The sequence below is a fragment of the Cetorhinus maximus genome, chromosome 4 (assembly GCF_964194155.1).
Source record: "Cetorhinus maximus chromosome 4, sCetMax3.hap1.1, whole genome shotgun sequence".
NCBI classification, from domain to species: Eukaryota; Metazoa; Chordata; class Chondrichthyes; order Lamniformes; family Cetorhinidae; genus Cetorhinus; species Cetorhinus maximus.
Window position 1 is genome coordinate 49,959,840 of NC_135882.1, and position 26,168 is coordinate 49,986,007.

At 40.1% G+C, this 26,168-nt stretch overlaps 1 protein-coding gene across 3 annotated transcripts in view; it reads right to left on the reverse strand.

Moving 5' to 3' along the window:
* The window catches only part of acvr1l (activin A receptor, type 1 like), a 69,368-nt gene extending 43,878 nt beyond the window's left edge, over positions 1-25,490 (reverse strand). Inside the window, exons 1-3 of one of the 3 annotated variants that reach the window (XM_078540146.1) lie at positions 25,362-25,437; positions 20,885-21,139; positions 68-322 (exon numbers count right to left, since the gene is read on the reverse strand). In XM_078540146.1, coding sequence (XP_078396272.1) covers positions 68-322; positions 20,885-21,139; positions 25,362-25,428 — 577 coding nt within the window. In that variant the 5' untranslated portion in view covers positions 25,429-25,437. Of the gene's footprint in view, positions 1-67; positions 323-20,884; positions 21,140-25,361 lie in introns of those variants that run through there. The other 2 variants (XM_078540147.1, XM_078540148.1) reach the window with 2 other exon arrangements.
* Positions 25,491-26,168: the final 678 nt, after the last annotated feature.

A 26,168-nucleotide genomic window follows, 5' to 3' on the forward strand; every position in this document is an offset into this window, starting at 1 on the left:
CGCAGTTTTTTGCTTTTATATTTGCCCCATGTTTGCTACAGAGGAATCAAGACATCCTAATTCTTACCTTGGGAAAGAAGGGGCATTGCTGTAATGTTCCTGTTACAAAGGTTTTCATTGCAGCACCGTACAACAGAACGTTCTGAGGGTGAGATCTTGCAGGACATTTCAACCTGTTCGTGGGTAGCGAAACAACCTTTCTGGAACACAGGAACTTCTCCATTTTGTGTGACTGAAGCAAAACACCGTAGGCCCTTGCACAGAGGCTCTGTCCCACATGTGATGCCCTCACAGATGCACTGAAGGCTTGAGCTGTCTTCTTCTACAAACATACAAAAATGATAGAGAAAAAAAAATTTGCACAATGTTAGAATGACCACAGGCAACTTTTTTTAGACACTTCATTAAATTCAACATTTCAAACTTTTTTGTGCATAAATAAACTTAGAAGTATGATTTTACAATTTTAGCCCATTCACTGAAATTGGTCAGACTTACCTGCTGGGGAAGAGGCTGCAGAGATGAATCAAATACACCTTTCCCTGCTCATGCAGACCTAGCAAAGCAGCCTTAGTCAAATAAAAGACTAATTGCATGCTCCTATGATCCCACATTGGTGGGCTGAAACTGCAACATCATCCACAACCAGCATATTTAACAGTCACCTTTTACAATTCCAGCCAGCAAAGTCTTCCAATGACGTCTTCCTTTGTTTCTATTTGGGTGAAGTATTTTCATGTTGTTTCAGGAAGTCATTCTAACATTCTATTCATATCTTCGTTTAGCTCTTCCACAAGAAGTTTAGCTTTTCACTCACACGGTGACCAAGTTGGACACAGTTCATAAGTACTAATGGGTGTCCAGTGCAAATTAGGACGACGATGGTATAAATGCAACATTCAAAGCTGGCATTTAAAGTTAAAATTTTTCAAATAAGAAACTGAGCCATTCAGCACAAGGCACAGCAGCCTAGTGGTTACAGGTACCTGACCAGCAAACCAGTAGTTGCAATTTAAAATCTAATTGAATGCAACAAATTAAGTAAATTGTGGGTGATCACAAAAGGTGATAATGAAAGCTACCAAATTAAATAACTGCTTCACTAATGCCCTTCGGAGGTAGGAATCTGTCACCCCTACTTGATCTACACATGACTACAGTTTGCTCTCCACTGTGGTTGACTCTTTCCACTAACTAGGGATGGGGTAATATTTTCTTTCCAGTGTCTCACACATCGAAAGAACAAATAAATACACACAAGAATATAACTAATAATTTCTTCCCTCTCCTGAAGAATTTACAGTTCACTCCAGCTGTGCTTCCCAGTTTCTTTATTTTGCTCTCAATTGTTTGTGAATGTCCAAACATTGAGTATACTCCAAACAGAGATCGGTAAGATTTTTGGATATCAAAGGATATGGGGAGAGTGCAGGAAGGTGGAATTGAGTTCAGGAGACCAGCCACGGTCTTTCTGAATAGCAAAGCAAACTTAAAGGACTGAAATGGCCTAGTCCTGTTCCTATTTCTTATGTTATGATGTCAATTCGATTTTTGTTGCAGGTTTTCCCTCTCTCTCCATGGAACAACTGTATATAGTTGAGTAGCATACAAAATTAGAATTTCATAAAGCAGGCAATATAAAGGGAGGGCAGTATTTTTAAATTGTTAGGGCCCTGTTCGAGACAATGTTAAAAATAGAAACCATAGCATATTTTAAAGGAGATACTTTTTATGAAATATAATTATTAAATAAAAGAAAAATACAATTTAAAATGTATCAGAATGGTGTGAGAGATCCAAGTGGATAGCTCTTTCAGAGTTGGCCACAGGTACAATGAGCAAAATGCTTCCTCCTATGTTTTAAAATCCTGGAATTTTAGGATTAAGAGCTTTGAAATCTTTAGAAAATCCTTTGAATTTATGATTCCAAAAACATACAGGTTTTTGAAATTTAAGGCAAGATACAGGACCATGATGTAAGAACTGTCAGATAATTCTATTTCATTCTCGTTATTGTAATTAGAGGAGGAAAATATAGAAGAGGGCAAAAAAAAATTTAAATTAATGCCAGGAGATCACCTTCTCGAAGTGGCTTTACGCAATATAGGGGTATAATTATTAGACCAGGAAACTATGTGAATTAGAAAGCTGTGAGAGATCAATTTGCTACAACTTGAGCACTGTGGAGCCAATGTATGGGTGAGAAGGTAAATATCCCACATGGAATGACAGATACTCAACCAATCCAACCAGAATACCCAGGCCTGTGAGTACATGTCTGTATAGCTAAACAGAACACCGGACAGGGTTGACAAACAAGAAAAATTAAAAGCTAGCATATAAATGCAGTAAAACACGACAAAAAGCAAATCATTAAAGACAAGGCTGCTGAGTGGACAAGTGACCCTTAATATAGACAACCACAGTTCTTAAATTGCAGGCAGGAGATGGTTTGTGTAATGCAATGTATAACCTGATTGTACAAACAACAGCTACATACTTTAATGTTAAAAAATCTCAAGGTGTTTTACAGCTTCGGGTATGGAAAAGGGAAGTGAGCCAAGAAAGGAGGGATGAGGTAAAGTGACTAAAAGCTCGGTTAAAGAGATGGGCAATATGATGATTGTCACTTTAAGGCCAGCTTTACTGAGTAAGGGTTACGTGGTCAGAATAGCCAATCAACACCGAGAGTGGGACAGTTTATAAGGGGTGGAGTTTTCCTAGTCTGGAGTGTGCACTGTAGCCTTGTTAGAGGACTGCAGCTAATCCAGCAGCTCTGTAAATAAAGTTTGTTGTTCAACTAAAGAAGCCTCTCAGTAATACATCTCTACATCTGGCGACAAGGATAAATGATCCTGGCACTGCCTCTTGTCCCACAACTGAGAGTATCTCATTTTAAAGAAAGAAAAAAATGTATACACTCACCAGGATGCCTCTCTTTGGGAGGATCGACCCATTTTGACTCCTTCACGGAGGACTGGGCTCAATACATACACAGCCTTGGTTTTATTCCCAGGCCAATGAAATAGAGGAGGAGGCAAAGCGTAAAAAAATTCTCTTGAGCATCTGTGGAAGTCAAACTTACAACCTTATTCGCAGTCTCATAGCCCCAAGCGTGCCCAACTCCAAATCATTCAGTGAGCTCGCGGATTTAGTGAAGGGCCATTTTCAGCCCAAACCGTCAGTTATTACGCAAAGATTCAAATTTAATATGAGGGGGAGGGCCCCAGACGAATCGATCACAACTTATATTACTAAGTTGAAGCAATTGTCAGAGCATTGTGATTTTGGAGCAACCTTGAACAACATGTTACGGGATCGGTTAGTTTGTGGTGTGCACAACGACGCCATTCAGCATCGATTGCTGGCAGAAGTCAATATAAATTTTAAACGAGCAATGGAGATAGCGCTGGCCATGAAAAGCACTGAAAAAGATTCGCAGGAGCTACAGAGCTTGCAAAATGGTGCCGTTTACCAGTTAAGGCAGGAACCTGCAGCTAGGCATGGTGCCAAAACTGCAGAAGCATCCGAGAAGTGGGAATCATTCCCAATCACCCAGAAATCAAAAAATATACCGGAGGCACTCAGACAGCGATCCTGAAGTTGAAATGTTACTAATGTTGGGGTAACCACACTCCTGAAACATGTAGACTTAAGGAGGCCGAGTGCTATTCCTGTTGCAAAAACAATGATAAAGCAATGCAGAGCTAAGTCCAGACTGCCAAGTAAACAGCCAGCAAAGATGTTAGAAGTACATAATGTGGAAGAGACTGAAATAACTGATTCTGACATTCGCTCTCTTTTTAATCTTAAAGCAGTCAAGGCAAATCCTATTACTGTCACACTCCACATAAACGGGAAGCCTCTAGTTATGGAGGTGGATACAGGGGCATCAGCCACAGTGATGGGTAAGCGCACATTTCAGTACCTGAGAGAAGGTACCCAACCCTTAATCCTGGAGAGAATTTCTGCCCAGTTGAAGACTTACACGAGAGAAGCCATAAAAGTAAAAGGTACCACAATGGCACCTGTGAGCTATGGGCAGCAGTCAGCCCAGTTCCCAGTAATAATAGTGACTGGGGAAGGACCAAGCCATCTGGGCCATGATTGGCTAAAAGAAATCAAGTTAAATTGGTCTGAAGTTTTTCAAGTGCGGGCAGGAGGACTGCTAGAATTTTTTAAAAATATGACAGCGTCTTTCGCAATGAATTAGGAAAAATCAGAAAGTTTGCAAGCCTAGATTTATGTTAATCCAGAGGCAACTCCCCGATTTTTTTAGGGCAAGACCGGTACCATATGCCTTAAGAGAAAAAGTGGATGCTGAGTTAACCAGGTTGGTGGTCTTCTTATCGTGTCCACGGACAGTCTATACATGGCCCAGCCAGAACTCGACACATTTCTGCGCCTTGTTGTTGAATTTGGCAAGATCTGCAACAATGCAGGGTTCCTCTAGCGATAGGCATTGCAGGAGATGTTGCATGGTCTGTGGCTCAGTTCCACATTCACAAGTTGTCGGGTTGGTTGTATATCCCCATTTGCTTAGTGACACCTTTGAACGACCTACACCAGTCCTAAGTCTGTTAAGGCACTTCCAGGTTGCCCAGTTGCAATTAGCTCCTGGGGGAAGGCTTTCATCGGGTAGAATTTCCATCGCTGGGGGTTGTTCGAGACTGGCGAGCTGGTCTTTCCACAAGGCGATGCGGGCTTCAGATGGGGTTGACTGTAATGGAACAACACTGTTCACGAAGCTCTTCCTTGACTTTAGGCGGCTGGGTGTAGGTGTATGACCATGTAGAGGGTGCCTCTCATCTGATGTTTGACGGAGTCGCTCTTTCTTGCTGGCTACCTTCTTATATCGGGGGAGCGATACCCGCCAGGATATATAGGCTGTTGGTGTTTGTTGGTTTTAAACAACCTGTGATAAGTCGGCAGCTTGCATTCAGAACAGCATCCATCTTCTTAGCATGTGTAGATCTTTCCCATGCAGGGCAGGCGTATTCGGCAGTGGAATAGCAAAGAGCAAGTGCACTGGTTCGCAATGTTTTCGAGCTTGCTCCCCATTTTGTGTTAGTGAGCTTATTCAGGATGTTGTTTCGTGCAGTCATTTTTGCCTTTGTCTTTTCAATGTGGTTCTTGAAGGTGAGGCATCTGTCAAGGGTGACTCTTAAGTAGATAGGGTGCTCGCAATGCATCAGTGTTGCTCCACACCAGGTTACTTTAAGCTGGCGTTTGGCTTCACGGTTTCTGAGGTGGAATGCACAAACTTGTGTCTTTGATGGGTTTGCACCAGGTTGGTGGAACTAGGCATCATATAGCCGGTTCAATTTTCGGAACAGGCAGCACCTATCGTCCCAATACGGAAACTGGATAAGACCATCTGCATTTGTGGTGATTATAAACTGACAGTTAATCGGGCCGCCAAGTTGGATAAATATCCAATTCCAAGAATTGAAGACTTGTACGCAAAGCTGGCAGGAGGTCAATCCTACACTAAGTTGGATATGAGTCACAAGTACCAGCAACTTGAGTTAGAAAACACACCCTGGGGGTATGTCATAATAAACACACACAAAGGCTTATTCCAGTATATGCACCTACCTGTTGGCGTGTCCTCGGCATGTGCAATATTTCAAAGGACGATGGAGAGTTTGTTACAGGGATTACCACAGTTTGTAGTATACCTTGGCGATGTCCTCATAACTGGAATGTCAGAGGCCGAGCATTTAGCAAATTTAGAGGAGGTATTAAAAAAATTTCTGGAAGCTGCAATCCGCCTAAAAAAGAAATGCACTTTTCAAACCACCGAGGTTACCTATTTGGGGCACTGTGTAGACGCACAAGGATTACACCCCGTGGAAGAAAAGGTTAAGGCAATAAAGGAGGCACCTTCCACCACAAATATCACCAAACTCAAATCATTGTTAGGGATGGTAAACTACTACGGGTGATTTTTACCCAACTTATCGACTGTACTGGCCCCCTTGCATATACTGCTGAAGAAATACCATCGTTGGTCCTGGAAGACTCCACAGGAGGCACCCTTCAACAAAGTAAAACAACTGCTGCACTCCTCAACTTTGTTAGTGCACTTCAACCCTTCTAAAGAATTGATATTGACCTGCGACGCCTCTCCATATGGCATTGGTGCAGTATTGTCCATTGAATGGATAATGGTGCTTTGAGGCCAATAGGTTATGTATCAAGAACCCTCTCAGTGGCCAAAAAAGGTTACTCACAGATCAGAAAGGAAGGACTGTTAATAGCCCTTGGAATTAAAAAGCAATTCCATCAGTGCTTACATGACAGGCACTTTACTAGCGTCTCCGATCATAAACCGCTTTTGGGCTATCCCGCTGACAGCCTCAGCAAGAATTCAGCGATGGGCATTAATTCTGTCCACCTATGAATACACTTTCAAGCACCGACCTGGGATACACATAGTGAACGCAGACACCCTTAGCCGCCTAGCCGTGCAAGAAGCGTACTCCTGTACCTCAAGAAATCATCCTTACATTGAATTTTTTAGATACATTGCCATCTGTGTGAAGCAGATCAGGAACTAGACCAATCAAAATCTGCTTCTGTCCAAAGTGAGAGACCAGGTATTTATAGGAATATTAAATGAGCCCGTCTCCGAGGAAATGAAATAATGTTTTACCCGCAAGTACAATTGAGTTGTCAGGATGGCATCATACTTTAGGGAGCAAGAATAGTCATTCTTATACCAGGCAGGAAACTGCTCCTAACCGAATTACACAGCACTCATCCTGGCATTTCTAAAATGAAAATGCTTGCCAGGAGTTAAGTGTGGTGGCCTGGTATAGATGCAGATAGAGAAATTAGTCAAGCACTGTCAGTGCCAAGTGCAACAAAGGTTGCTAGCCGCAGCCCCACTACACCCTTAGGAAAGGCCTGGCTGACCATGGGTGCGGATCCATATAGAATATGTGGGTCCATTCCTAGACACATTGTTTTTTCTCATATTCGATGCACACTCAAAATGGATGGAGATTTTTGAGGTGAAATCACCTACATCGCATGCTACCATCAAAAGGTTACACCAATGCTTTTCGACTCATGGACTGCCCGAAGTCATTGTATCAGACAATAGAGCCATATTTACAAGTGCTGAATTTCAGAACGTCACCAATCTAAACAGCATTAGACACATGCAAACTGCACCTTACCACCCAGCATCAAACGGGCTGGCCGAGAGAGCTAACCAAACTTTCAAGTCAGGACTAAAAAATTGTCGGGAGGAACCTTGGAAACCAAAATCTCAAACTTCCTTCTTAGCTACGGCACAACTCCGCATACAATGGGAATTCCACCAGCAGAACTGCTTATGAGGTGTCATTTCAGGACAAGACCGAGCCTTGTATTTTCATATTTGCCAGGGAGGATAGGGAAGAACCAAGGTAATCAGAAAACAAGCCACGATTTGCATAGTAGAGCCTGGAAATTTATAGTAGATAAAGCAGTATATGTAAGAAACTTTGGCAGTGATCCAAGTTGGAGCCCAGGAATTATTGTCTGCGAGACCAGACCCCTTTCATACCAAGTAGACATGGAAGGCCAGATCGTTCGTAAACACGTGGATCACCAGAGGAGCAGGGAGACGCTTCTACAGTCAGTGTTGTCACCAAGGAATGTTATTGAACCCATAAGCACCAAAGTACCTGATCTACCTGTTATAGACATAACTGATGTCTCCATTGAATCAAATAGTGATGAACTGCTTGTGCCAAAAGAGGTATCTGTTATCACAGTTCCTGTTAGTGTCGATTCTGTAGGAAAGCCTCAAACTATAGAATTACGCCGCTCTACCCGGAACAGAAAACCCCCTCAATGACTTGATCTGTAATTACTGGACCTATGTATATAAGTGTATAATCTGAATTCACAACAAAGTGCCAGTGTGATTATTTTTCTATTTATCTATAAAGTAATTTGTGTAAATAAGGAATATAAAACAAGAAATTAAAAGGGGAGGGATGTGGTGTTTGTTGCTTTACAGCCAGCCTTACTGAGCAAGGGTCACGTGGTCAGAACAACCAAACAACACTGAGCATGGGGAAGTTTACAAGGGGCAGAGTTTTTCTAGTTTAGAATGTGTATTGTAGCCTTGCTAGAGAACTGCAGCTAATCCAGCAGCTCTGTAAATAAAGTTTGTTATTCAACTAAAGAAGCCTCTTGGTAGTACATCTCCAGAGGCTTTGACAAGATCTTTCAAAAGGAGCATGAGACAGAAAAGCAGAAAGGTTTAGGGAACAGTTTCAGAGCAAGTCCCAGGCAGCTGACTACCAACAGCCAGGTGGAAGAGCATGAGGGATTATACATAAAAGGCTACAGTTAAAGAAATGGTGCGTCCAGGGCAGTCAGTTTTACCTCACCTCCGGAATTCAGCTCTTTTGTCCATGTTTGGACCAAGGCTGTTATGAAGTCTGGACTAGAGTAGCTCTGGGGTGAACCCAAACTGAGCATCGGTGAGCAGGTTATTGACAAGTAAATATTTCCTAATAGCAATGGGACTAAAGGCTGACACAGCCCCTGAACCAGATGGCCTGCATCCTGGGGTCTTAAAAGTAGCAGCTGCAGAAATAGTGGACGCATTGATTATAATCTCCCAAAATTCCCGAGATTCTGACAAGATCCCAGTGGATTGGAAAACTGCAAATGCAACACCTCTGTTCAAGAAAGGAGGGAGACAGGAAGAAGGAAACTATAGACTAGTTAGCCTAACAGTTGTCATTGGAATACGTTATGAAGGAAGTAGTAGCAGGACATTTAGAAAAACATTATACAAGCAGAGTCAACACGGTTTTGTGAAAGGGAAATCGTGTTTGACAAATTTAATAAAAGTTCCTTGAGTCACCAACAAGCAGGGTGGATAAAGGGAAACCAGTAGACATAGTGAATCTGGGCATAAAAGGGCATATAAAGGATTACTACACAATATAAGAGTTTATGGTGTTGGTAATATATTAACATGGATAGAGGATTGGTTAGCTAACAGGAAACAGAGTTGGGATAAATGGGACATTTTCAGATTGGCATACTGTAACTAGTGGGGTGCCACAGGGATCAGTTCTAGGGCCTCAACTATTTACAATCTATATTGATAACTTGGACGATGAGACAGTATTGTAGCCAAATTTGCTGATGATACAAAGATAGGTAGGAAAGCAAACTGTGAGAAGGGCACAGGGTCTACAAAAGGTTACAGGCAGGTGGGAAAAAATTTGGAAGATGGAGCATAATATGTGAAAATGTGAGGTTGTCCACTTTTGCAGGAAGAATAGTAAATCAGAATACCATTTCAATGGAGAGAGAGTGCAGAATGATGCTGTACAGAGGGATGTGGGTGCCCCAGTACACGAATCTCCAAAAAAAATCAGCATATAGGTACAGCTAGTAATTAGGAAGCAAATAGAATATTGACCTTAATTGCAAGAGGGATGTGACAGGGATCAGTGCTGGGACATCAACTATTTACAATCTATGTTGATAACTTGGCCAAATTTGCTGATGATACAAAGATAGGTAGAATAGCAAGTTGTGAGGAGGGCACAGAGAGCACTAAAGGACATAGGCAGGTGGGCAAAAATTTGGCAGAGGGAGCATAATGTGCAAAAATGTGAGATTGTCTGCTTTTACAGGAAGAATAGAAAAGCCGAATGGAGAGAGTGCAGAACGCTGCTGTACAGAGGGATATGGGTGTACTTGTAAATGAATCGCTCAAAATCAGCATGTAGGTACAGAAAATAATTGAGGTGCAAATGAATGTTGACCTTAATTGCAAGGGGGATTAAGTATAAAAGTAGGGAAGTCACAAAATTTCACAGAATCAGAATCACAGAATTGTTACGGTGCAGAATGAGGCCATTCAGCCCATCGTGCCTGCACCAGCTCGCCGAATGAGCATTATGACTCAGTGCCATTCTCCTGCCTTTTCCCATGACTCTGCGCATTGTTTCTATTTAAATAATCATCTAATGCTCTCTTGAATGCCTTGATTGAACCTGACTCCACCACACTTCCAGGCAGTGCGTTTCCAGATCTAGATCACTCACTGTGTGAAAAAGTTTTTTCTTACATCGCATTTGCTTCTTTTGCAAATCATTTTAAATCTGTGCTCTCTCTCTCATTCTTGCTCCTTTTATGAGCGGGAACAATTTCTCCCTATCTCCCTATGAGCCCCCTCATGATTTTGAATACCTCTTTCAAATCTCCTCTTAGCCTTCTCCCCTCCAAGAAGAACAGTCCCAAATTCTCCAATCTATCTTCATAACTGAAGTTTCTCATCCCTCAAAGCATTTTTGTAAAGCTCTTCTACATTCTCTCCAATGCATCCACATTCTTTCTAAAGTGTGGCATCCAGAACTGTACACAATGCTCCAGCTGAGGCCTAACTAGTGTCTTATACAAGTTCAGCATAACCTCCTAGTTCTTGTACTCTATGCTCCTATTAATAAAGCCTAGGATACTGTATGCTTTATTAACTGCTCTCTCCGCCGGTCCTGCCACCTTTAATGATTTATGCACATATACACATATCTGCTCCTGCATTCCCTTCAGAGTTGTACCCCTTATTTTAAATTGTCTCGCCATGTTCTTCCTACCAAAATGAATCACCTCAAACTTCTCTGCATTGAAATTCATCTGCCACCTATCTGCCTAATCCAACAACTGGTCTATGTCCTTTTAAAGTTCTACACTGTCCTCCTCACAGTTTACAATGCTTCCAAGTTTTGGATCATCCACAGACTTTGAAATTGTCCCCTGCACACCAAGATCTAGGTCATTAATATATATCATAAAAGTAAGGGGTCCAGTAATGACCCCTGGGGAAGCCCACCACAAACCTTCATCCAGCCCAAAAATTATCCATTGACCATGAGCCTATGTTTCCAATTACTCAACCAAATGTGTATCCATGTTGCTACGTTCCTTTTATTTCATGAGCTCTAACTTTTCTCACAAGTCTGTTGTGTGGCACTATATCAAATGCCTGTTGGAAGTCCACGTACACCACATCAACAGCATTACTGTCATCAACCCTCTCTGTTACCTTTTCAAAAAACTCCATCAAGTTAGTTAAACATGATTTTCCCTTAAGAAATCCATGCTGGCTCTTTCCAATCAATGTGTCAATTAATTCCATCCTGAACAATTGTTTCTAGAATCTTCTCCAACATCGAAGTTAAATTGACTGGTCTAATTGTTGGGCTTATCCTTACGACCTTTTTTGAACAAGGGCATAATGTTTGAAATTCTCCAGTCTTCTGGCACCTCCCCCAAGTCTAGAGGAGACTGAAAGTTTATGGCTAGTGCCCCTGCAATTTCCACCCTCACTTTCTTCAATATTCTTCGATGCATCTCATAAGGTCGCGGTGCCTTGTAAACTTTAAATACCGATAGTTTATCCAATAGCTCCTCCTTATCAATTTTGAGCCCTTTTAGTGACAGTTTCATCCTACTTTTACTATGGCCTGGGTAGCATCTGCTTCCTGGGAAAGCCAGGTGCAAAGTATTCATTTAACACCTCAGCTACACGCTCTGCCTCCATGTGTAAATCCCCTTTGTGGTACCTAATCAGCCATACTCCTTTTACCATCCTTTTACTATTCATGTGCCTATAGAAGACTGGGACTCCCCTTTATGTTGGCTGCGTCTTTTCTCATAATCCTGCTTCGCTTCTCTTATTTGCTTATTCACCTCTCATCTGAACCTTCTGTATTCAGCTTAGTTCTCAATTGTATTTTGTACCTGACACCTGTCATAAGCTCACTTTTTCTTCTTTATCTTAATTTCTATCCTTTTTCATCCAGGGAGCGCTGGATTTGTTTGCCCTACCTTTCCCTTTTGAGGGAATATACCTTGACTGTGCCCAAACCACTTCTTCTTTTAAGGTAGCCCATTGTTCAGCTACAGTTTCTCCTGCCAACCTTTGGTTTCAGTCTATCCGGCCCAGCTCTGCTCTTGCCCCATTGAAGTCGGCTCTCCCCCAGTTAATTATTCTTACTCTGGATTTCCCATTGTCTTTTTCTACCACCATTCTAAACCTTATGATACAATGATCATTGTCTCCTAAATGTTCCCCCACTGACACTTGATCTATTTGGCCCACCTCATTTCCAAGAACCAGGTCTAGCAGTGCCTCATTTTCCTGTTGTACTGGACACATACTGCTGTAGAAAATTCTCTTGAACACATTCTAGGAACTCTTGCCCCTCTCTGCCCTTTAATTACCCAACTGTAGACTGGGATAGTGGTAGTGTAGAGTACCCCATTATAACTACTTAATAATGTTTCCACCTCTCTATAATTTCCCTGCAAATTTGTTCCTCTATATCCTTCCCGCTAGTTGATGGCTTATAGACCACCCCAAGCAATGTAATTGCATTCTTTTTGTTCCTTAGCTCTAGCTACATTGATTCTGTCCTCTGGGGTGTCCTCTTCTCCAGCACTGCAATGCTCTCCTCAACCAATACGGCCACCATCCCTCCTCTTTTTTGTTAAATATAAATATATTTTTTAAAAATTCAGCAGCTTTTCATGTGTACTTCATTCCTAAAATACCACAGGTAAGCAAGGAAAGTTGTTTTTGTCCAAAAAGAACAAGACTACTTAAGACGTTATGCGTGAACACTTTAAAATTAATGTTAACATAAACGACTGTTTGTTATCATGTTTTGAACAATATAATCAACTGCCTATTTCAAATGTGGGCATCAAGTAGTGGGGACTTTACTCAGAACTTTTAGGCAAAAAAAATTGTTGATGTCCAAGGGCTGTGCTAACAAACTTTACTGATGTTTCTTTGGGTTGGAGATTCCGGAGAAAAGTGATAATGCAAAATTTGAACACGCTTCAATTATGAAGAAATTACTTAACACATTTCCGGTTCCTCCACATCTTTTTCCAAATTATTCCTCAAGGGTCTATTGTTACAACTGCAGCTCATGTTATTCACTGAGCAAGCCAAATCCCAGAGGGAAACTTGTCTAACTGATCATAACTTTCTCTGTTTTGTATTTTGAAAATGAGGGGAAAACTACTGATCCCAAAAGCATAGAATCCCAGTAACGCTTTTAGAATTTTAAAGTTAAAAGATTTATTAATCATAAGAAAAAAGAACTTAAACACACAAATTAAAATTATACAGTTGAAACAGTCTTACAAACATTCACCCCCCCAAAAAAAAACACTTGGTCAGAACACACAAGTATACTACTTGGCAACAACTCCCTTATAGACTTTTAACTATAAAAATCCAGCTTTACTGCACAAGGCAAAAACTGCTACTTTATTAAAGTATACCACACAACTTCTCCCTCTCTTCTACTGCTGTGGAAATCCAGAAGGAAGTTCAGAAACAGACTGCGTTCTGGAAGCAAAGACTTTTCCGGCTTGAAACTGGATGGCTGCTTCAAATTCACAACTTTTCTCAGCACAGGGCTGGTCTCAAGACATCTCTCTCACAAGGCCACCTTAACTCAACTAAACATCTTCCTTAAATATCGTTTTTCCCTTTCATCCTAGATTCCATTGCCCTAAGCACCTCTTTGAACTCAACTTTCCCAAAATTTAAAAATCTATCATGTCTTCCTATTGCCTCCACTTTCAGGACAAATAAAATTTAATAAACTTCCTTTCTTTACTTATGAAACCTAAGTTGTAGAAGTCCCTTAACTCCCTTTGAAATTTAACAGCTGAAAAGTCAAGTCCTTACCTATCATCTAATACAAATCTTGAAACCCAACCCATTTACTTGTAATTCCAATTTCACCATAGCCTCTCATTACAAATGCATGCATCTAGCTCTTTACACATTTCTCAGTTCCCACAGACAAGCTGTCTTTACTAGCCTTCCTCTAATTTAATTATGGACACAGCCTTCTTTACAGAATACACCAGTATTCCCGAAAATATTAAAATAATAGAATCCATCTTCACACCTCCCTCAATAGAAAAAAATGAAACATCATATTTCAAAAAGATGTTTTCATTTTCTCAACCCATTATATGTATTAATTATTACACTTAACTGTATGCAAAAAATCTATTACATTATGGTGAACATTCATCAAATATGAATGTATATATAATTCTCTTGTAAGAATAAAGTTTATTTCAGTCCATTCTCAATTCCCTAATATACAAGTCCTTATGAATTTAAGCTCTTGACAAAGCATCTGCAATTAAATTCTCTCATCCAGCCACATGTATAATTTTTAAATTGAACGGTTGCAATAACAAACTCCACCGGAACAGTCTGGCGTTTTTATCTTGAAACTTTTCCAGAAACTTCAAAGGATTGTGGTCCATACATACAACTGTCTGTGAAGAGTTGTTTACAACATACCTTTGCAGCATTTTGAAGTGTAAAACCAAACTTAAAGTCTATTTTTCTATCGTTGAATATTTCTTCTGATGCACATTCAACTTCTGTGAGAAATACCCCACCGGATTCTCAAGTCCCAGTTCATCTTCCTGCAGCAATACAGCACCAACACTCATTACTGACGTTAACAGCCATTTTAAACTGCTTTGTATAATCAAGTGCTGCTACAACAGGTGTAGTGGTTAGTGCAGCTTTCAAGCTGTCAAATGCAGTCTGACACTCCTGTGTCCATTGGAATCTCCTGTTCTTTCTCAATAATCCAGTCAGTGGAGCAACTATGCAGATGAAATTTGACACGAATTTCTGATAAAATCCACTCATGCCTAGAAATTTCAAAACTTCCTGTTTTGTTGCGGGCACTGGGAACTCTACAAAAGCTTTTACTTTTGCATCTTGTGGGGTCGCTTGACCATGTCCAACAACATGGCCTAAATATATAACTTTTGCTTTCGCAAATTCACTTTTAGCCAAATTTACAACCGAATTGGCTTCTTGTTGTCGGTCAAACAGTTCCTTTAAATGTCATAGGTGTTCCTCCCAGGTTTGACTGAATACCACTAAGTCATCAATATAGACAGCACAGTTGCTTAGTCCTTCAATCACTTTGTTTGTTAGTCTCTGAAATGTTGCTGGTGCATTTTTCATACCAAAGGGCATCACTTTGCATTGACTTAAACCATCTGGTGTCACAAAAGCTGATATCTTTTTTGCCCCTTCTGATAAGTGTACTTGCCAATATCCTCACAGCAAGTCAATTTTTGTGATGAACGCTGACTGTCCCTACTTTTTCGATACAATCCTCCAATTGTGGAATAGGATACGAGTCCGCCCTTATTACTGTGTTCACTTTGTGGTAATCAATACACAGTCTTTGTGATCCATCTGGTTTGGCGCCATTACAATGGGTGAACTCCAATTCCTGTGACTGGGCTCTATGATGTCACTTTCAAGCATAAATTCAATTTATTTCCGCACTTGAGCCAGTTTTACTGGGTTTAATCTATATGGGTGTTGCCTTATTGAAACTGAATCCTCCCACATCAACATCATGCAAAGCCAAATTTGTCTTCTCTGGTCTATTTCCACAAACTGCTTTGTGTGATTGCAACAGCTCTCGTAAATCACTAGAACAGTTTTCTGGAAGGTAACTTAATAACATATTTAGATTCTTAAGTGCTTCCTCATTGTCCAATTTAATCAGAGGAAGATCAATTTCAGAATCTTTAATTTCTGTTTTCTCCTCCTTGCCTACCACAACCAGTATCTCCTTCCGTTTATCCTCTCTCTCAAAGTATAACTGTTTTAATTCTGGCTCTTCAGTTGTAACTCCATTAATTTCAATGAACTAAACAAAGATTGATCCAGCCAACTGAGGTTCAATATCCTCCCCCATCTTTCAGATTCTTCCTCTTCCTGCTTAAGTTTGTGTGCCTGTGGCCTCGTCACCACACAATCCAGAAATAATCCAGGATGCTCTTTCTGTAAAACCTCTATTGATTGCATCTCACCAGGTTTCTCTACTACAGTAGGCACAGTCAATATTTGCAATCCAGCTATATCGTTCCCTAGAATAAACTGAACCCCTGCAATGGGCAATTTCTCCACCACTCCAACAATCACCTCTCCTGTTTTCAAATCACTCTTTAAGTTTATTTTATATAATGAAATAGCCTTGAACCCGCCTTGAATTCCATTAACTAACACTTCCTCTTGCAATAACACTTCTGGACAGCAGATGGCACTTTCTAATAACATCAATGACTGGCTAGCCGCTATATCTCAAGATCTTTCCCGGTGTTGCTGGAACACATAGATATACTTTCCATTTGCATATAAAATCTTCAAACATCTCTACAACCTGCCCTTCAGAAGTTCCTTGAGTAGGTTGTGAACACATTCCCACCTCTCTGGCCAATACTGACTCTTACTTTTTCACTTGTACAAAGGCTACTGGTTTGTCTTGCACCTGGGTGTCTCAACCCACAGCACTTTTACTTACAGAACCCTCCGAGTTCCTATCACTGCAATTGGTTTCCCATTTAACCTCCAACAATTCAATTTTGTATATCCAGCCTTGTTACAATGGTAACATACTACTTTTCTTCCTTCACCTCTGCCTTCTACCTTCCCATCTTTAATAGACTGGTGTCCTTCAACTGGCTCCTTGTTACAGCTACTTCTACCATCACTAGGTTTTCTATACCTCCAACAGGAAGAGGAAGAATCTAAAAGATGGGGGAGGATACTCAACCTCAATTGACTGGATCAATCTTTGAAAAGGTTACTCAGGAAGAGGAGATTAGAGAGGATGAGGTTGAGGTGGGATCAATGGTTTAGCGCATTAAAGTTAGACAAGACTTATAGGAGTTAGCAAGGGAATTGGACTATGTCTGATTAGGTCTCTTTCTTACAGTCCTAAACTTAACTGATAAGCTTTAGGGACAAGCTCATAAGCATTTAGTATTGCCTTCTTTTACTACCTCGTAGTCTGCAGATTGCTCCTCTGCTAAGCTAATATACACATTCATTGCTGCACCTGACAAAACACTTAACATTATAGTCCAAACATCTCCTGCGCATTCAATTTTAAATGAAGTGAAATATCTTCCAACTCCATCCTCCATAAATTTAGGCACTAATTGAAGATTCTTAGTTATATCAAATTCCTCAAAGGAATCAAAGTCACCATCTGAATTACTATCTCTCCTCTCCTCCTTTATTCTAAGCTTCACTTTAGAAAATTCCTGTCTGGCTTCTTTCTCTTTCTGAATATCTCTATCTCGTTCCTTCTCTCTTTCCTCGCTTGCTAACTTCTCTCACTGAAGTTGAAGTTCAAGCTTTTACATTTCTATTTCTTGCAATATTTTGTTTTCCTTTTCTTGCTACTCCTTTTCCCATTGAGGCTTTTTTATTTCTATTTCCTTTAATCTGTCCTTTTCTTTTTCAAGGTTTATTCATTTTTCTTTCGATTCAGGTCTTTTCAGTTCCATTCCTTTTTCAAGTTCAAACTTCTGCCTTTTTCTGTTGCTTTCCACATCAAGCTGCTTCATTTGCAACCAAAGTCTTACACACTAAGTTCAGGTGTCTCCTCCTCTAACTTTAAATGCTGAGTATTTAGACCATATCAGCCTTACAAAAGTCTTTTATTTCTACCTGCACTTCATCTGCTAAATCTCTCTCTGAGTCTTAGTCAAAGATTTCAAATACTCCACAGTCACATCTTCCACTCCCAAAAAAGTCTTAGCAATTGTCAAAGCCATGTTGCAGTCCAACCACGTTAAAATCCAACACACAACTCCTGAGTTCAGTACTCCCCTCATATTCATATCCTTTAAATTCACAATTCAATCAAGGAATTTTAAATCCTGCAAAGAGCCCCCAAATTAGTTATGGCCACAGCGAATGTTATTCACTGAGCAGAGGGAAACTTGTTTTACTGATCATAACTTTTTTTTTTGTATTTTGAAAAAAGGGGAGAACTACTGATCCCAGAAGCATAGAATCCCAGTAACACTTATAGGATTTTAAAGTTAAAAGATTTATTAACACGAAAAAAAAAGAACTTAAGAACACAAGGTTAAAATTACACAGTTGGAACAGTCTTACAAACATTCCCCCCCAAAAAACACTTGGTCAGGACACACAAGGCAAAGACTGCTGCTACCTTAATAAAGTACACAACATGACTTTTCACTCGGCTGTGGAAATCCGAAGGAAGTTCAGAAACAGACAGCTTTCTGGAAACAAAGACTTTTCCTGCTTGTAGCTGGATGGCTGCTTCAAATTCACAACTTTTCTCAGCACAGAGCTGGTGTCAGGACATCTCCCTCATACAGCCACCTCAACTAAACATCTTCTTTTCCCTTTCATCCTAGACTCCATTGTCCTAATCACCTCTTTGAACTTAGGTTTTCCAAAATATAAAAATCTTTCATGTCTTCCTATTGCCTCCACTTTTTGGTTGAATAAAATTTAATAACCTTCCCTTGTTTACTAATGAAACCGTTCTAAGTTGTAAAAGTCCCTTAAGCTCCCTTTGAAATTTAACAGCTGTAAAGTCAAGTCCTTACCTATCACCTAATGCAAATCTTAAAACCCAACCTATTTACTTTTAATTCTAACTTCACCACAGCCTCTCATTACAAATGCATGTATCTAACTCTTTACCTTTCATCTCTCAGTTCCCACAGACAAGCTGTGCTTACTAACCTTTCCCCAGTTTAATTATGGACACACACACACACACACACACAGCCTTCTTTACAGAATACCATATTCCCAAAAATATTAAAATAATAACACCCATCTTCACAGTATGTGGTCTTCAACATACGTCTACTACTAACATACTTACATATGTTCTTGAATCCCTGTGGTTCTCACAAGTCTGTCCTTCTATTGCTCTCTTGTCACTTTTAATATTTATTCAGGATTTTTCAAGGGTTTTTTGCAGATTAAAAAAAAATCTGTTCAGAGTTTAAATTACTTTATCTTATTTAACAGTTGTGATCAAATTCCTGCTAGGTATGTCTTTTTTGTCAAGAGACAGATCCAAATTTCCAGTCAGGTTACACCAAAATGGTCATATAACCTAATGGAAAACGCGAGGTAACCAGTATAACCTGGGTAGGGTGAGGGCATATATAGTATAGACTGGGTCCCACAACCTGGCAGTGCTGCTCAAATTTTCTACTGGAAGTTAGTGATACTACACAGGATATACAGCAGAAAAACAAGCCATTCAGTCCCACTAGTCTGTGTTCATGTTCATATAGTCCACACTCACCTCCTACCATTCCACTTATCTACTTCATCTCAGCTATTCAGCATATGCTTGTATTACCTTTTCTCTCATGTGCTGGTCTATTTTCCTTCTGAAAGCATCTAAGCTATTTGCCTCAACTATGTCCTCTAGTAGTGAATTCCAGGTTCCAACGATTCTCAGTAAAGAAATTTCTCAACATTTCCCTATAGGATTTATGAGCAGCTATCTCCTATTTTTGGTCTGTATCCATTTTTGGATTTTCCCATATTTTCTTCAGGTCTATCCTATCCAGTCATTCATAATGTTTAAGACCCCTATCAGGTCACCTCTAAGTCTCTTCTCTAAAGAATAAAGCCTCAATCTATTGGATCTTACCTAATATTAAATCATTAGAGCTCATGGCTATATAACTCAACTTACTTATCAACCATGGTGTGCAGCTTAGTGCACTACTCCATAGGCTGTTAGACAATTCTACTTTTTTGTTCAAAGTATTTCCACCTGTCTTAAAGAGATACGCATCGCCTCTTGTAACCTATCAGTAGTGCGGAGTGGTCACATGTGTTCCTTTTCCTTTGATGAGGGCCAACCTTTCAAGATTGACCTGTACCATACTGGCTCCCAGGCTGCACGAAAGTTGCAGCACAACTAAAACATGTTTGCCCTCCCAGTAATATATCACTGCAGCAATGGAGAGTTTGCTGACATTTAAACCATGTCTAATAATCTCCATGCGGAGGCTCAACTAATCAAGCAGAATGTGTGCATTGTACAATACAATAAAATTTATACATTCTTGCTTAGCAGTAGGGCGCTTCTGTAATTTTTCAGTTCAAATCAGAGGCAATTAAAATGATTTTAGGGCATGCATAGATTACAATTAACCTCAGTAATGCAGGCAGCAAAAAGATAAAGGCTCACTATTTATTTGATTTATTCATTTTTGTTAGGCTGAAAAGCTTTACACCCCTGACTTCATCTTTCCCTTTATGTGAACTTATGTTAGTCAGATTTGTAGGAAAATGTACCAACCATTCAAAAAAGGGCAAATAACACATTCTGAGAAAACTTATCAGATACAGAGTAAGGGAAATATGTTATGCTTTACAGGCAATGCACCTGAGGAATAGTAAGTAACAAACAGTTACTGGGCAATTCCCTGCCTGCTCTGCCAATACCATATAGGTATGGAGTATCCTATCTTTAAAGAACAACAGTAAATAAATTACCTCAATGTTTGCCCCACAGTGTCAGAAATCGCATTCAGCTACCATCTTAGCAACGTTCCAAGAGTTTTAAAAGGTCATATGAATTGACTGCAACTGATTCCACACTCATATATTGTTACTACTCATTTAATTAATTAATCTAATCTTGGTTACATGAAGGAAAAAGCTCAAAGTTTAAAAATGGCTGTAAAACCAGACATTTCAACCTTCAAAATGTGTGTGAATTCAATGATCTTGGGCACAAGTATAGCGACTTACACAAATTTCTTTTTGTAGCATTTCAGGGAGTTTTAAACTGTTACTCACGCCTCCAATCTTCGCAGGTTGATGCAGAGTTTCAAATGAATCAGGTATTGGGTAAATGTATGCAGTTCATTGTTCAAAAAATCTGATTTTCCTTGAGGTCTCACCAGCTAAATGTATTTCTGAAGTCTTATTTCATCAGCCTAAGGCTAAGAGGAATCAAGACATCCTGATTCTTACCTTGAGAAAGAAGTGGCGTTACGGTAATATTCCTGTTACACAGGTTTTCATTGCAGCACCGCACTACAGAACGTTCTGAGGGTGAGATCTTGCAGGATATTTCAACCTGCTCAATGGTAGCGAAACAACCTTTCTGGAACACCTGAACTTCTCCATTTTGTGTGACTGAAGCAAAACACCGCACACCGTTGCATACAGGCTCTACCCCACATGTAATGCCCTCACAGATGCACTGAAGACTTGAGTTGTCTTCTTCTGCACACAAAAAAATGGACAAAATTTGCACAATGTTCGAATGACTAGAGGCAACCTTTTAAAGCACTTTATTAAATTCAACTTTCCAAACCCTTTTGTGCGTAAGTAAACTTAAAAAGTGTGAAATCATACATCTATCACACTCACTGAAATTGGTCAAACTTACCTGCTGGGAAAATGGTTGCAGAGATGATTTTAATACACCTCTCCCTGCCCACGCAGACCTAGCTAAGCATTCTTATTCAAATAAAAGACTAGTGGTACGCTCGTAGGATATCCCACATCGGTGGGTTGAAACCCCAACATCATCCGTGAGCAGCATATTTAACAGTCACCTTTTACAATTCCAGCCAACAAAGTCTTCCAGCGAAGTCTTCATTTGTTTCTATTTAAGTAAAGTACTTTCTTGTTGTTTCATTCATGTTAAGTCATTCTAACACTATTCATATCTACACTTAGCTCTTCCACAAGAAATTTAGCTTTTCAGTGACACAGTGACCACGTTGGACACAGTTCATAAGTACCAATGGGTGTCCGGTGCAAATTAGGACAACGATGGAATAAATGTAACATTCAAAACTTGTATTTCTCAAATAAAAAACTGACCCATTCAGCACAGGGCACAGCAGCCTAGTGGTTATAGATGCCTGACCAGCAGCCCAGTAGTTGCAAAACTGAATGTAACGGATTAAGTAAATTGTGGGTGATCACAAAAGGTGAAAACTGCCAAATCATAAAACTGCTTCACTAATGCCCTTCAGAGGCAGGAATCTGTCATCCCTACTAGGTCTGACCTACACGTGACTACAGTTCCCCCCCCCCAACTGTGGTTGACTCTGTACACCTTAGGGTAACTAGGGATGGGGTAATGTTTCCTTGCCAGTGTCTCACACATCAAAAGAACAAATAAACACACACAAGAATATAACTAATAATTTCTTCCGTCTTCTGAAGAATTTACTGTCCACTCTAGCTGTGCTCTTCAGTTTGTGTACTTTGCGCTCAATTTTTTGTGAACGTTAAGACATTGAATATATTCCACACAGAGATGGATAAGGTTTTTGGATATCAAGGAATATAGGGATAATGAAGGAACGTGGAATTGAGGTGGGAGACCAGCCATGGTCTTACTGAATGGCGAGGCAAACTTAAAGGGCCGAAACGGCCTAGTCCTATTTCTACTTCTTAAGTTATGATTTCAATTCGATTTTCATTGCAGATTTTCCCCCTCTCTCCATGGAACAACTGTATGTAGTTGAGAAGCATACAAAATCAGAATTTCATAAAGCAGGCAATATTGAGGGAGGGCAGTATTTTTAAATTATAAGGATTTGTCAGGGCCCTGTTGGAAACAATGTTAAAAATAGAAACCACAGCATTTTTAAAAAGGGTGCTTTTTATGAAATATAATTATTAAATAAAAAATAAATATGAAAGAAATGGATCTAAGTGGGTAGCTCTTTCAGAGAGTTGGGCACAGGTATAATGAGCCAAATGGATTCTATGGAAAAATTATATTTTTCCTATGGGGAAAATATACAGACTGTAAAGAAATGCATCAATTAATGCAAAGGATCACCTTCTGGAAGTGACTTTACACAAAATAGGGGTACAATTGTGAATCATAAAGCTGTGAGAGATCAATTCGCAAATATTGTGGAGCCAATGTATAGGTGGGAAGGTAAATATCCCATAAGGAGTAACAGATAATCATCCATTCCAACCAGAATAGCCCAGGCCTGTGAGCACATGTCTGTATTGCTAAACAGAACACTGGATGGGATTGGCGAGCAAGGAAAATTAAATAGCTGGTATATAAATGCAGTAAAACACGACAAAAAGCAAATAATTGCTATTTGACAAGGATTCCAATGCATTATCGGAAAGACAGTGTGCCAACAGAAGACACAAGACCGCTGGGTGCAAAAGTGGCCCTGAATACAGACAGCCTATTGCTGTACTTATATGCAATCACAGTTCTTAAATTACAGGCGGGTGTAATGCAACGTACAATCTGATCGTACAAACAACAGCTACAAACTTTAATGCTAAAAAAAATTCCAAGGTGATTCACAGCTACAGGCATGCAAAAGGGAAGTGAGCCAAGAAAGGAGGGATGAGGTCGAGTGACTAAAAGCTCAGTTAAAGAGATGGGCTTTGACAAGATTATTTTTTAAAAGGAGCATGAAATGAAAAAACAAAGGTTTAAGGAGCAATTTCAGAGAATAATTCCCAGGCAGCTAACTACCAACCGTCAGGTGGTAGAGGATATGGGAAGATACATAAAATGCAAGAGTTAGAGGAATGGCATGTTTGGGCTAAGCAGAGATATAGGGCTGGAAGCAATTGTAGAGATAGGGTGTAGTGAAGACATGGAGGGATTTGAAGGCAAGAATATTAAATTGGATGCACTCGGGGGGTGGAGAGCTAGTGTAGGTCTACAAGGATAGGTATGATGGAACAGGATGTGATGAATTTTGGACGAGTTTAAACCTATGGAGTCTGGAGGAAGGCAAAGAAAGCACTGGAGTATTCAAGTCTGGAGATGATAAGGGGACATATTAGGGTTTCAACACCCAAAAGGTCATGACAGATACTGGCTATGTTACAGACGTGGAGCTAAGCAGTCTTTGTGACGGAGAACACAAAGAGTCCAAAAACATTGTTCAGGGTTTAACAGATCAAGACTGCACTGTTTGTCTGAGCCCCATACTGTGTACAGTGAACAGGACTGAATTGATGATGAGGAAATAGGGTTTGTGCGAACAATCATCTTCAGCTGAAGCAAATTATGATTCACCCAAGACTGAATGTTAGACCAGAAGTCTGACAAAACAGAGGCAGCTGAAGGAGATGGTGTGGACGTAGAGGCCGAGGCATACAAATCTGTATATGCTAATTGCTCAATATCAAAGACAGAAGTGCCATTGATCAGTTATTTTTAAAGAGAATGGTAAATGCATTGCAGGGAGTAAAATTAGAAGCTTCAGCACGTGACATTTGATGTTGTATTATGTAGTTATTTAAATGACATGAAGATTGTCCTTGATTGATTGTCCAACAAGGCTTAGGTCAGGGCTGGAACTTGAGCTAATCCTATGCAAAACAAAAAGTTCACTGCAAATGCTACCATCAAAGTTTTGTTGTGGTGGAATCTTTAAGGTTGGGTGGCTATGAATACAGTGGAAACATGTGGAGCGGCAAGTTACTCCACACAAAGCTGTCGAGGGGAGATTAGGATAGTCTGAAGAGACAAAGCACGATCATCTTACTTAGAAAACTGATTTCAGCATTGTTGATCTCTCAGGGTCATTACATTTAAGGGTCATGTAATTGATTAACCAGATACACCTGAGGTGGAACAGCAATAGTTCAAGTACTACACCCTGACTGCAAGGTGTCAGCTGTGGTTCAGTTCATAGCACCCTCGCCTTGGAGTCAGAAGGTTGTGGGTTCATGTCCCACTCCCGGAAAAAAAAAAGTCAAGAACTGTGAATGTACTCGAAAGAGTTACACCCTGACTGCAGCGAGGCAGACTTGTGTGTCACATGCTTCCACCATCTACAATGAACACTTTACCAAGGGACATAAAAGATATGAGTCTGCAGAAGGTTTAAAAAAGGGCAGAAATCTAGCAAGAGAAAGGGAGGAAGAGAACAGTGATGAAAGGTCCCCTGAAAAAACTTATCTATTTCTTCAGAGATCGTGTATATTTTCTAATATACATAACTGCACACTGTTAAAATACTTCAGTTTTCATTGTTTATTTGCTTGAGTGTAAATGCACCAAGCACACAGGGGCCTTCATATCAGGGAAGGCTTTAATCATATATCATGCAAGAAAATCCAGCCATGGTAAACAATATGTGTTTGATCTTCACAAACGAAAAACTGTGCCAAAAAGCTAAATAAACCATTGTACTGGTCAACTCATTTGTACCACAGGCAAATTCTATTTATATTTAAATAGGCATCTGCTAGAACTGAGCTTTCATCAGAGCTCCTATAATTGAAAGAGTTCTATTTTAGATATAATGCACAACCAGTCAAGGTGTGTCTAGTGTATGCAGGCAGGTGAAGTCACCCAATTTTTAAATAGCACCAAAGTAAAAGATAAACAACTTAACCCATTCATAAGCGAATGACAAACCCAGCATAGCAAGACAATATGAAGCAAAGGTTCAATAAATAGTTAGCTGTTTTTCAGAAACGTACAACATACCTTCAGCTCCACATCGAAAGATCTTTGGGACCAAAAACAGGAGTACAAGGATGCTGCATTGGGCCATCAGGAAAAGGTTACTGCAAAACAAGAACAGAGTGTTTCAGGTCTGGGCGCTCCAATTCTCCCTATGCCTCCTTCTTATTGTACATCATATTTTATTCTTTCCATTCTTCTTAGGCTCCCTGGCAAAACTACATTTGTTCGCCACTACGTCGCCCTGGTGCTGTGTTTCTATCCTTTTGCTAATTGCACTCAACTGACTGCACAGGGATGCATCAGAGTTGCACTGTGCAGATCAGCAAACTTTCAACATGAGTCTCTACTCAGCATTTCCCTCCCTTGCTCAAGTACAGAGCTCACCGGAAAGGATCAGATATGTTCAAATGCCTCCCAGCACAAAGTTGATGCTCTGCCATGTACAATTACCTGTTAACGAATGAATCATTATTGTTGTCTATATATCCAGCACAGATTCAGAGATTACATTGACTGAAACATTCAGATGTTTCCAGGAGTTAGCCTCTTGGATATATACTACAACAACTTATATCTATATAGCGCCTTTAACGTAATGAAACATCCTAAGGTGCTTCACAGGGGCATTACAAAACAAAATCTCATAGCGAGTCACATAAGGAGAATTAGGTCAGATGACTAAAAGCTTGGACAAAGAGTTTTGAGGGGTGTCTTAAAGGAGGAAAATGAGGTAGAGAAGCTGCGAGTTTAGGAAGGGTATCACAGAGCATGGGGCCTAGGAAACTGAAGGCACAGCAATTAACAGTGGAGCAATTAGTATCGGAGATG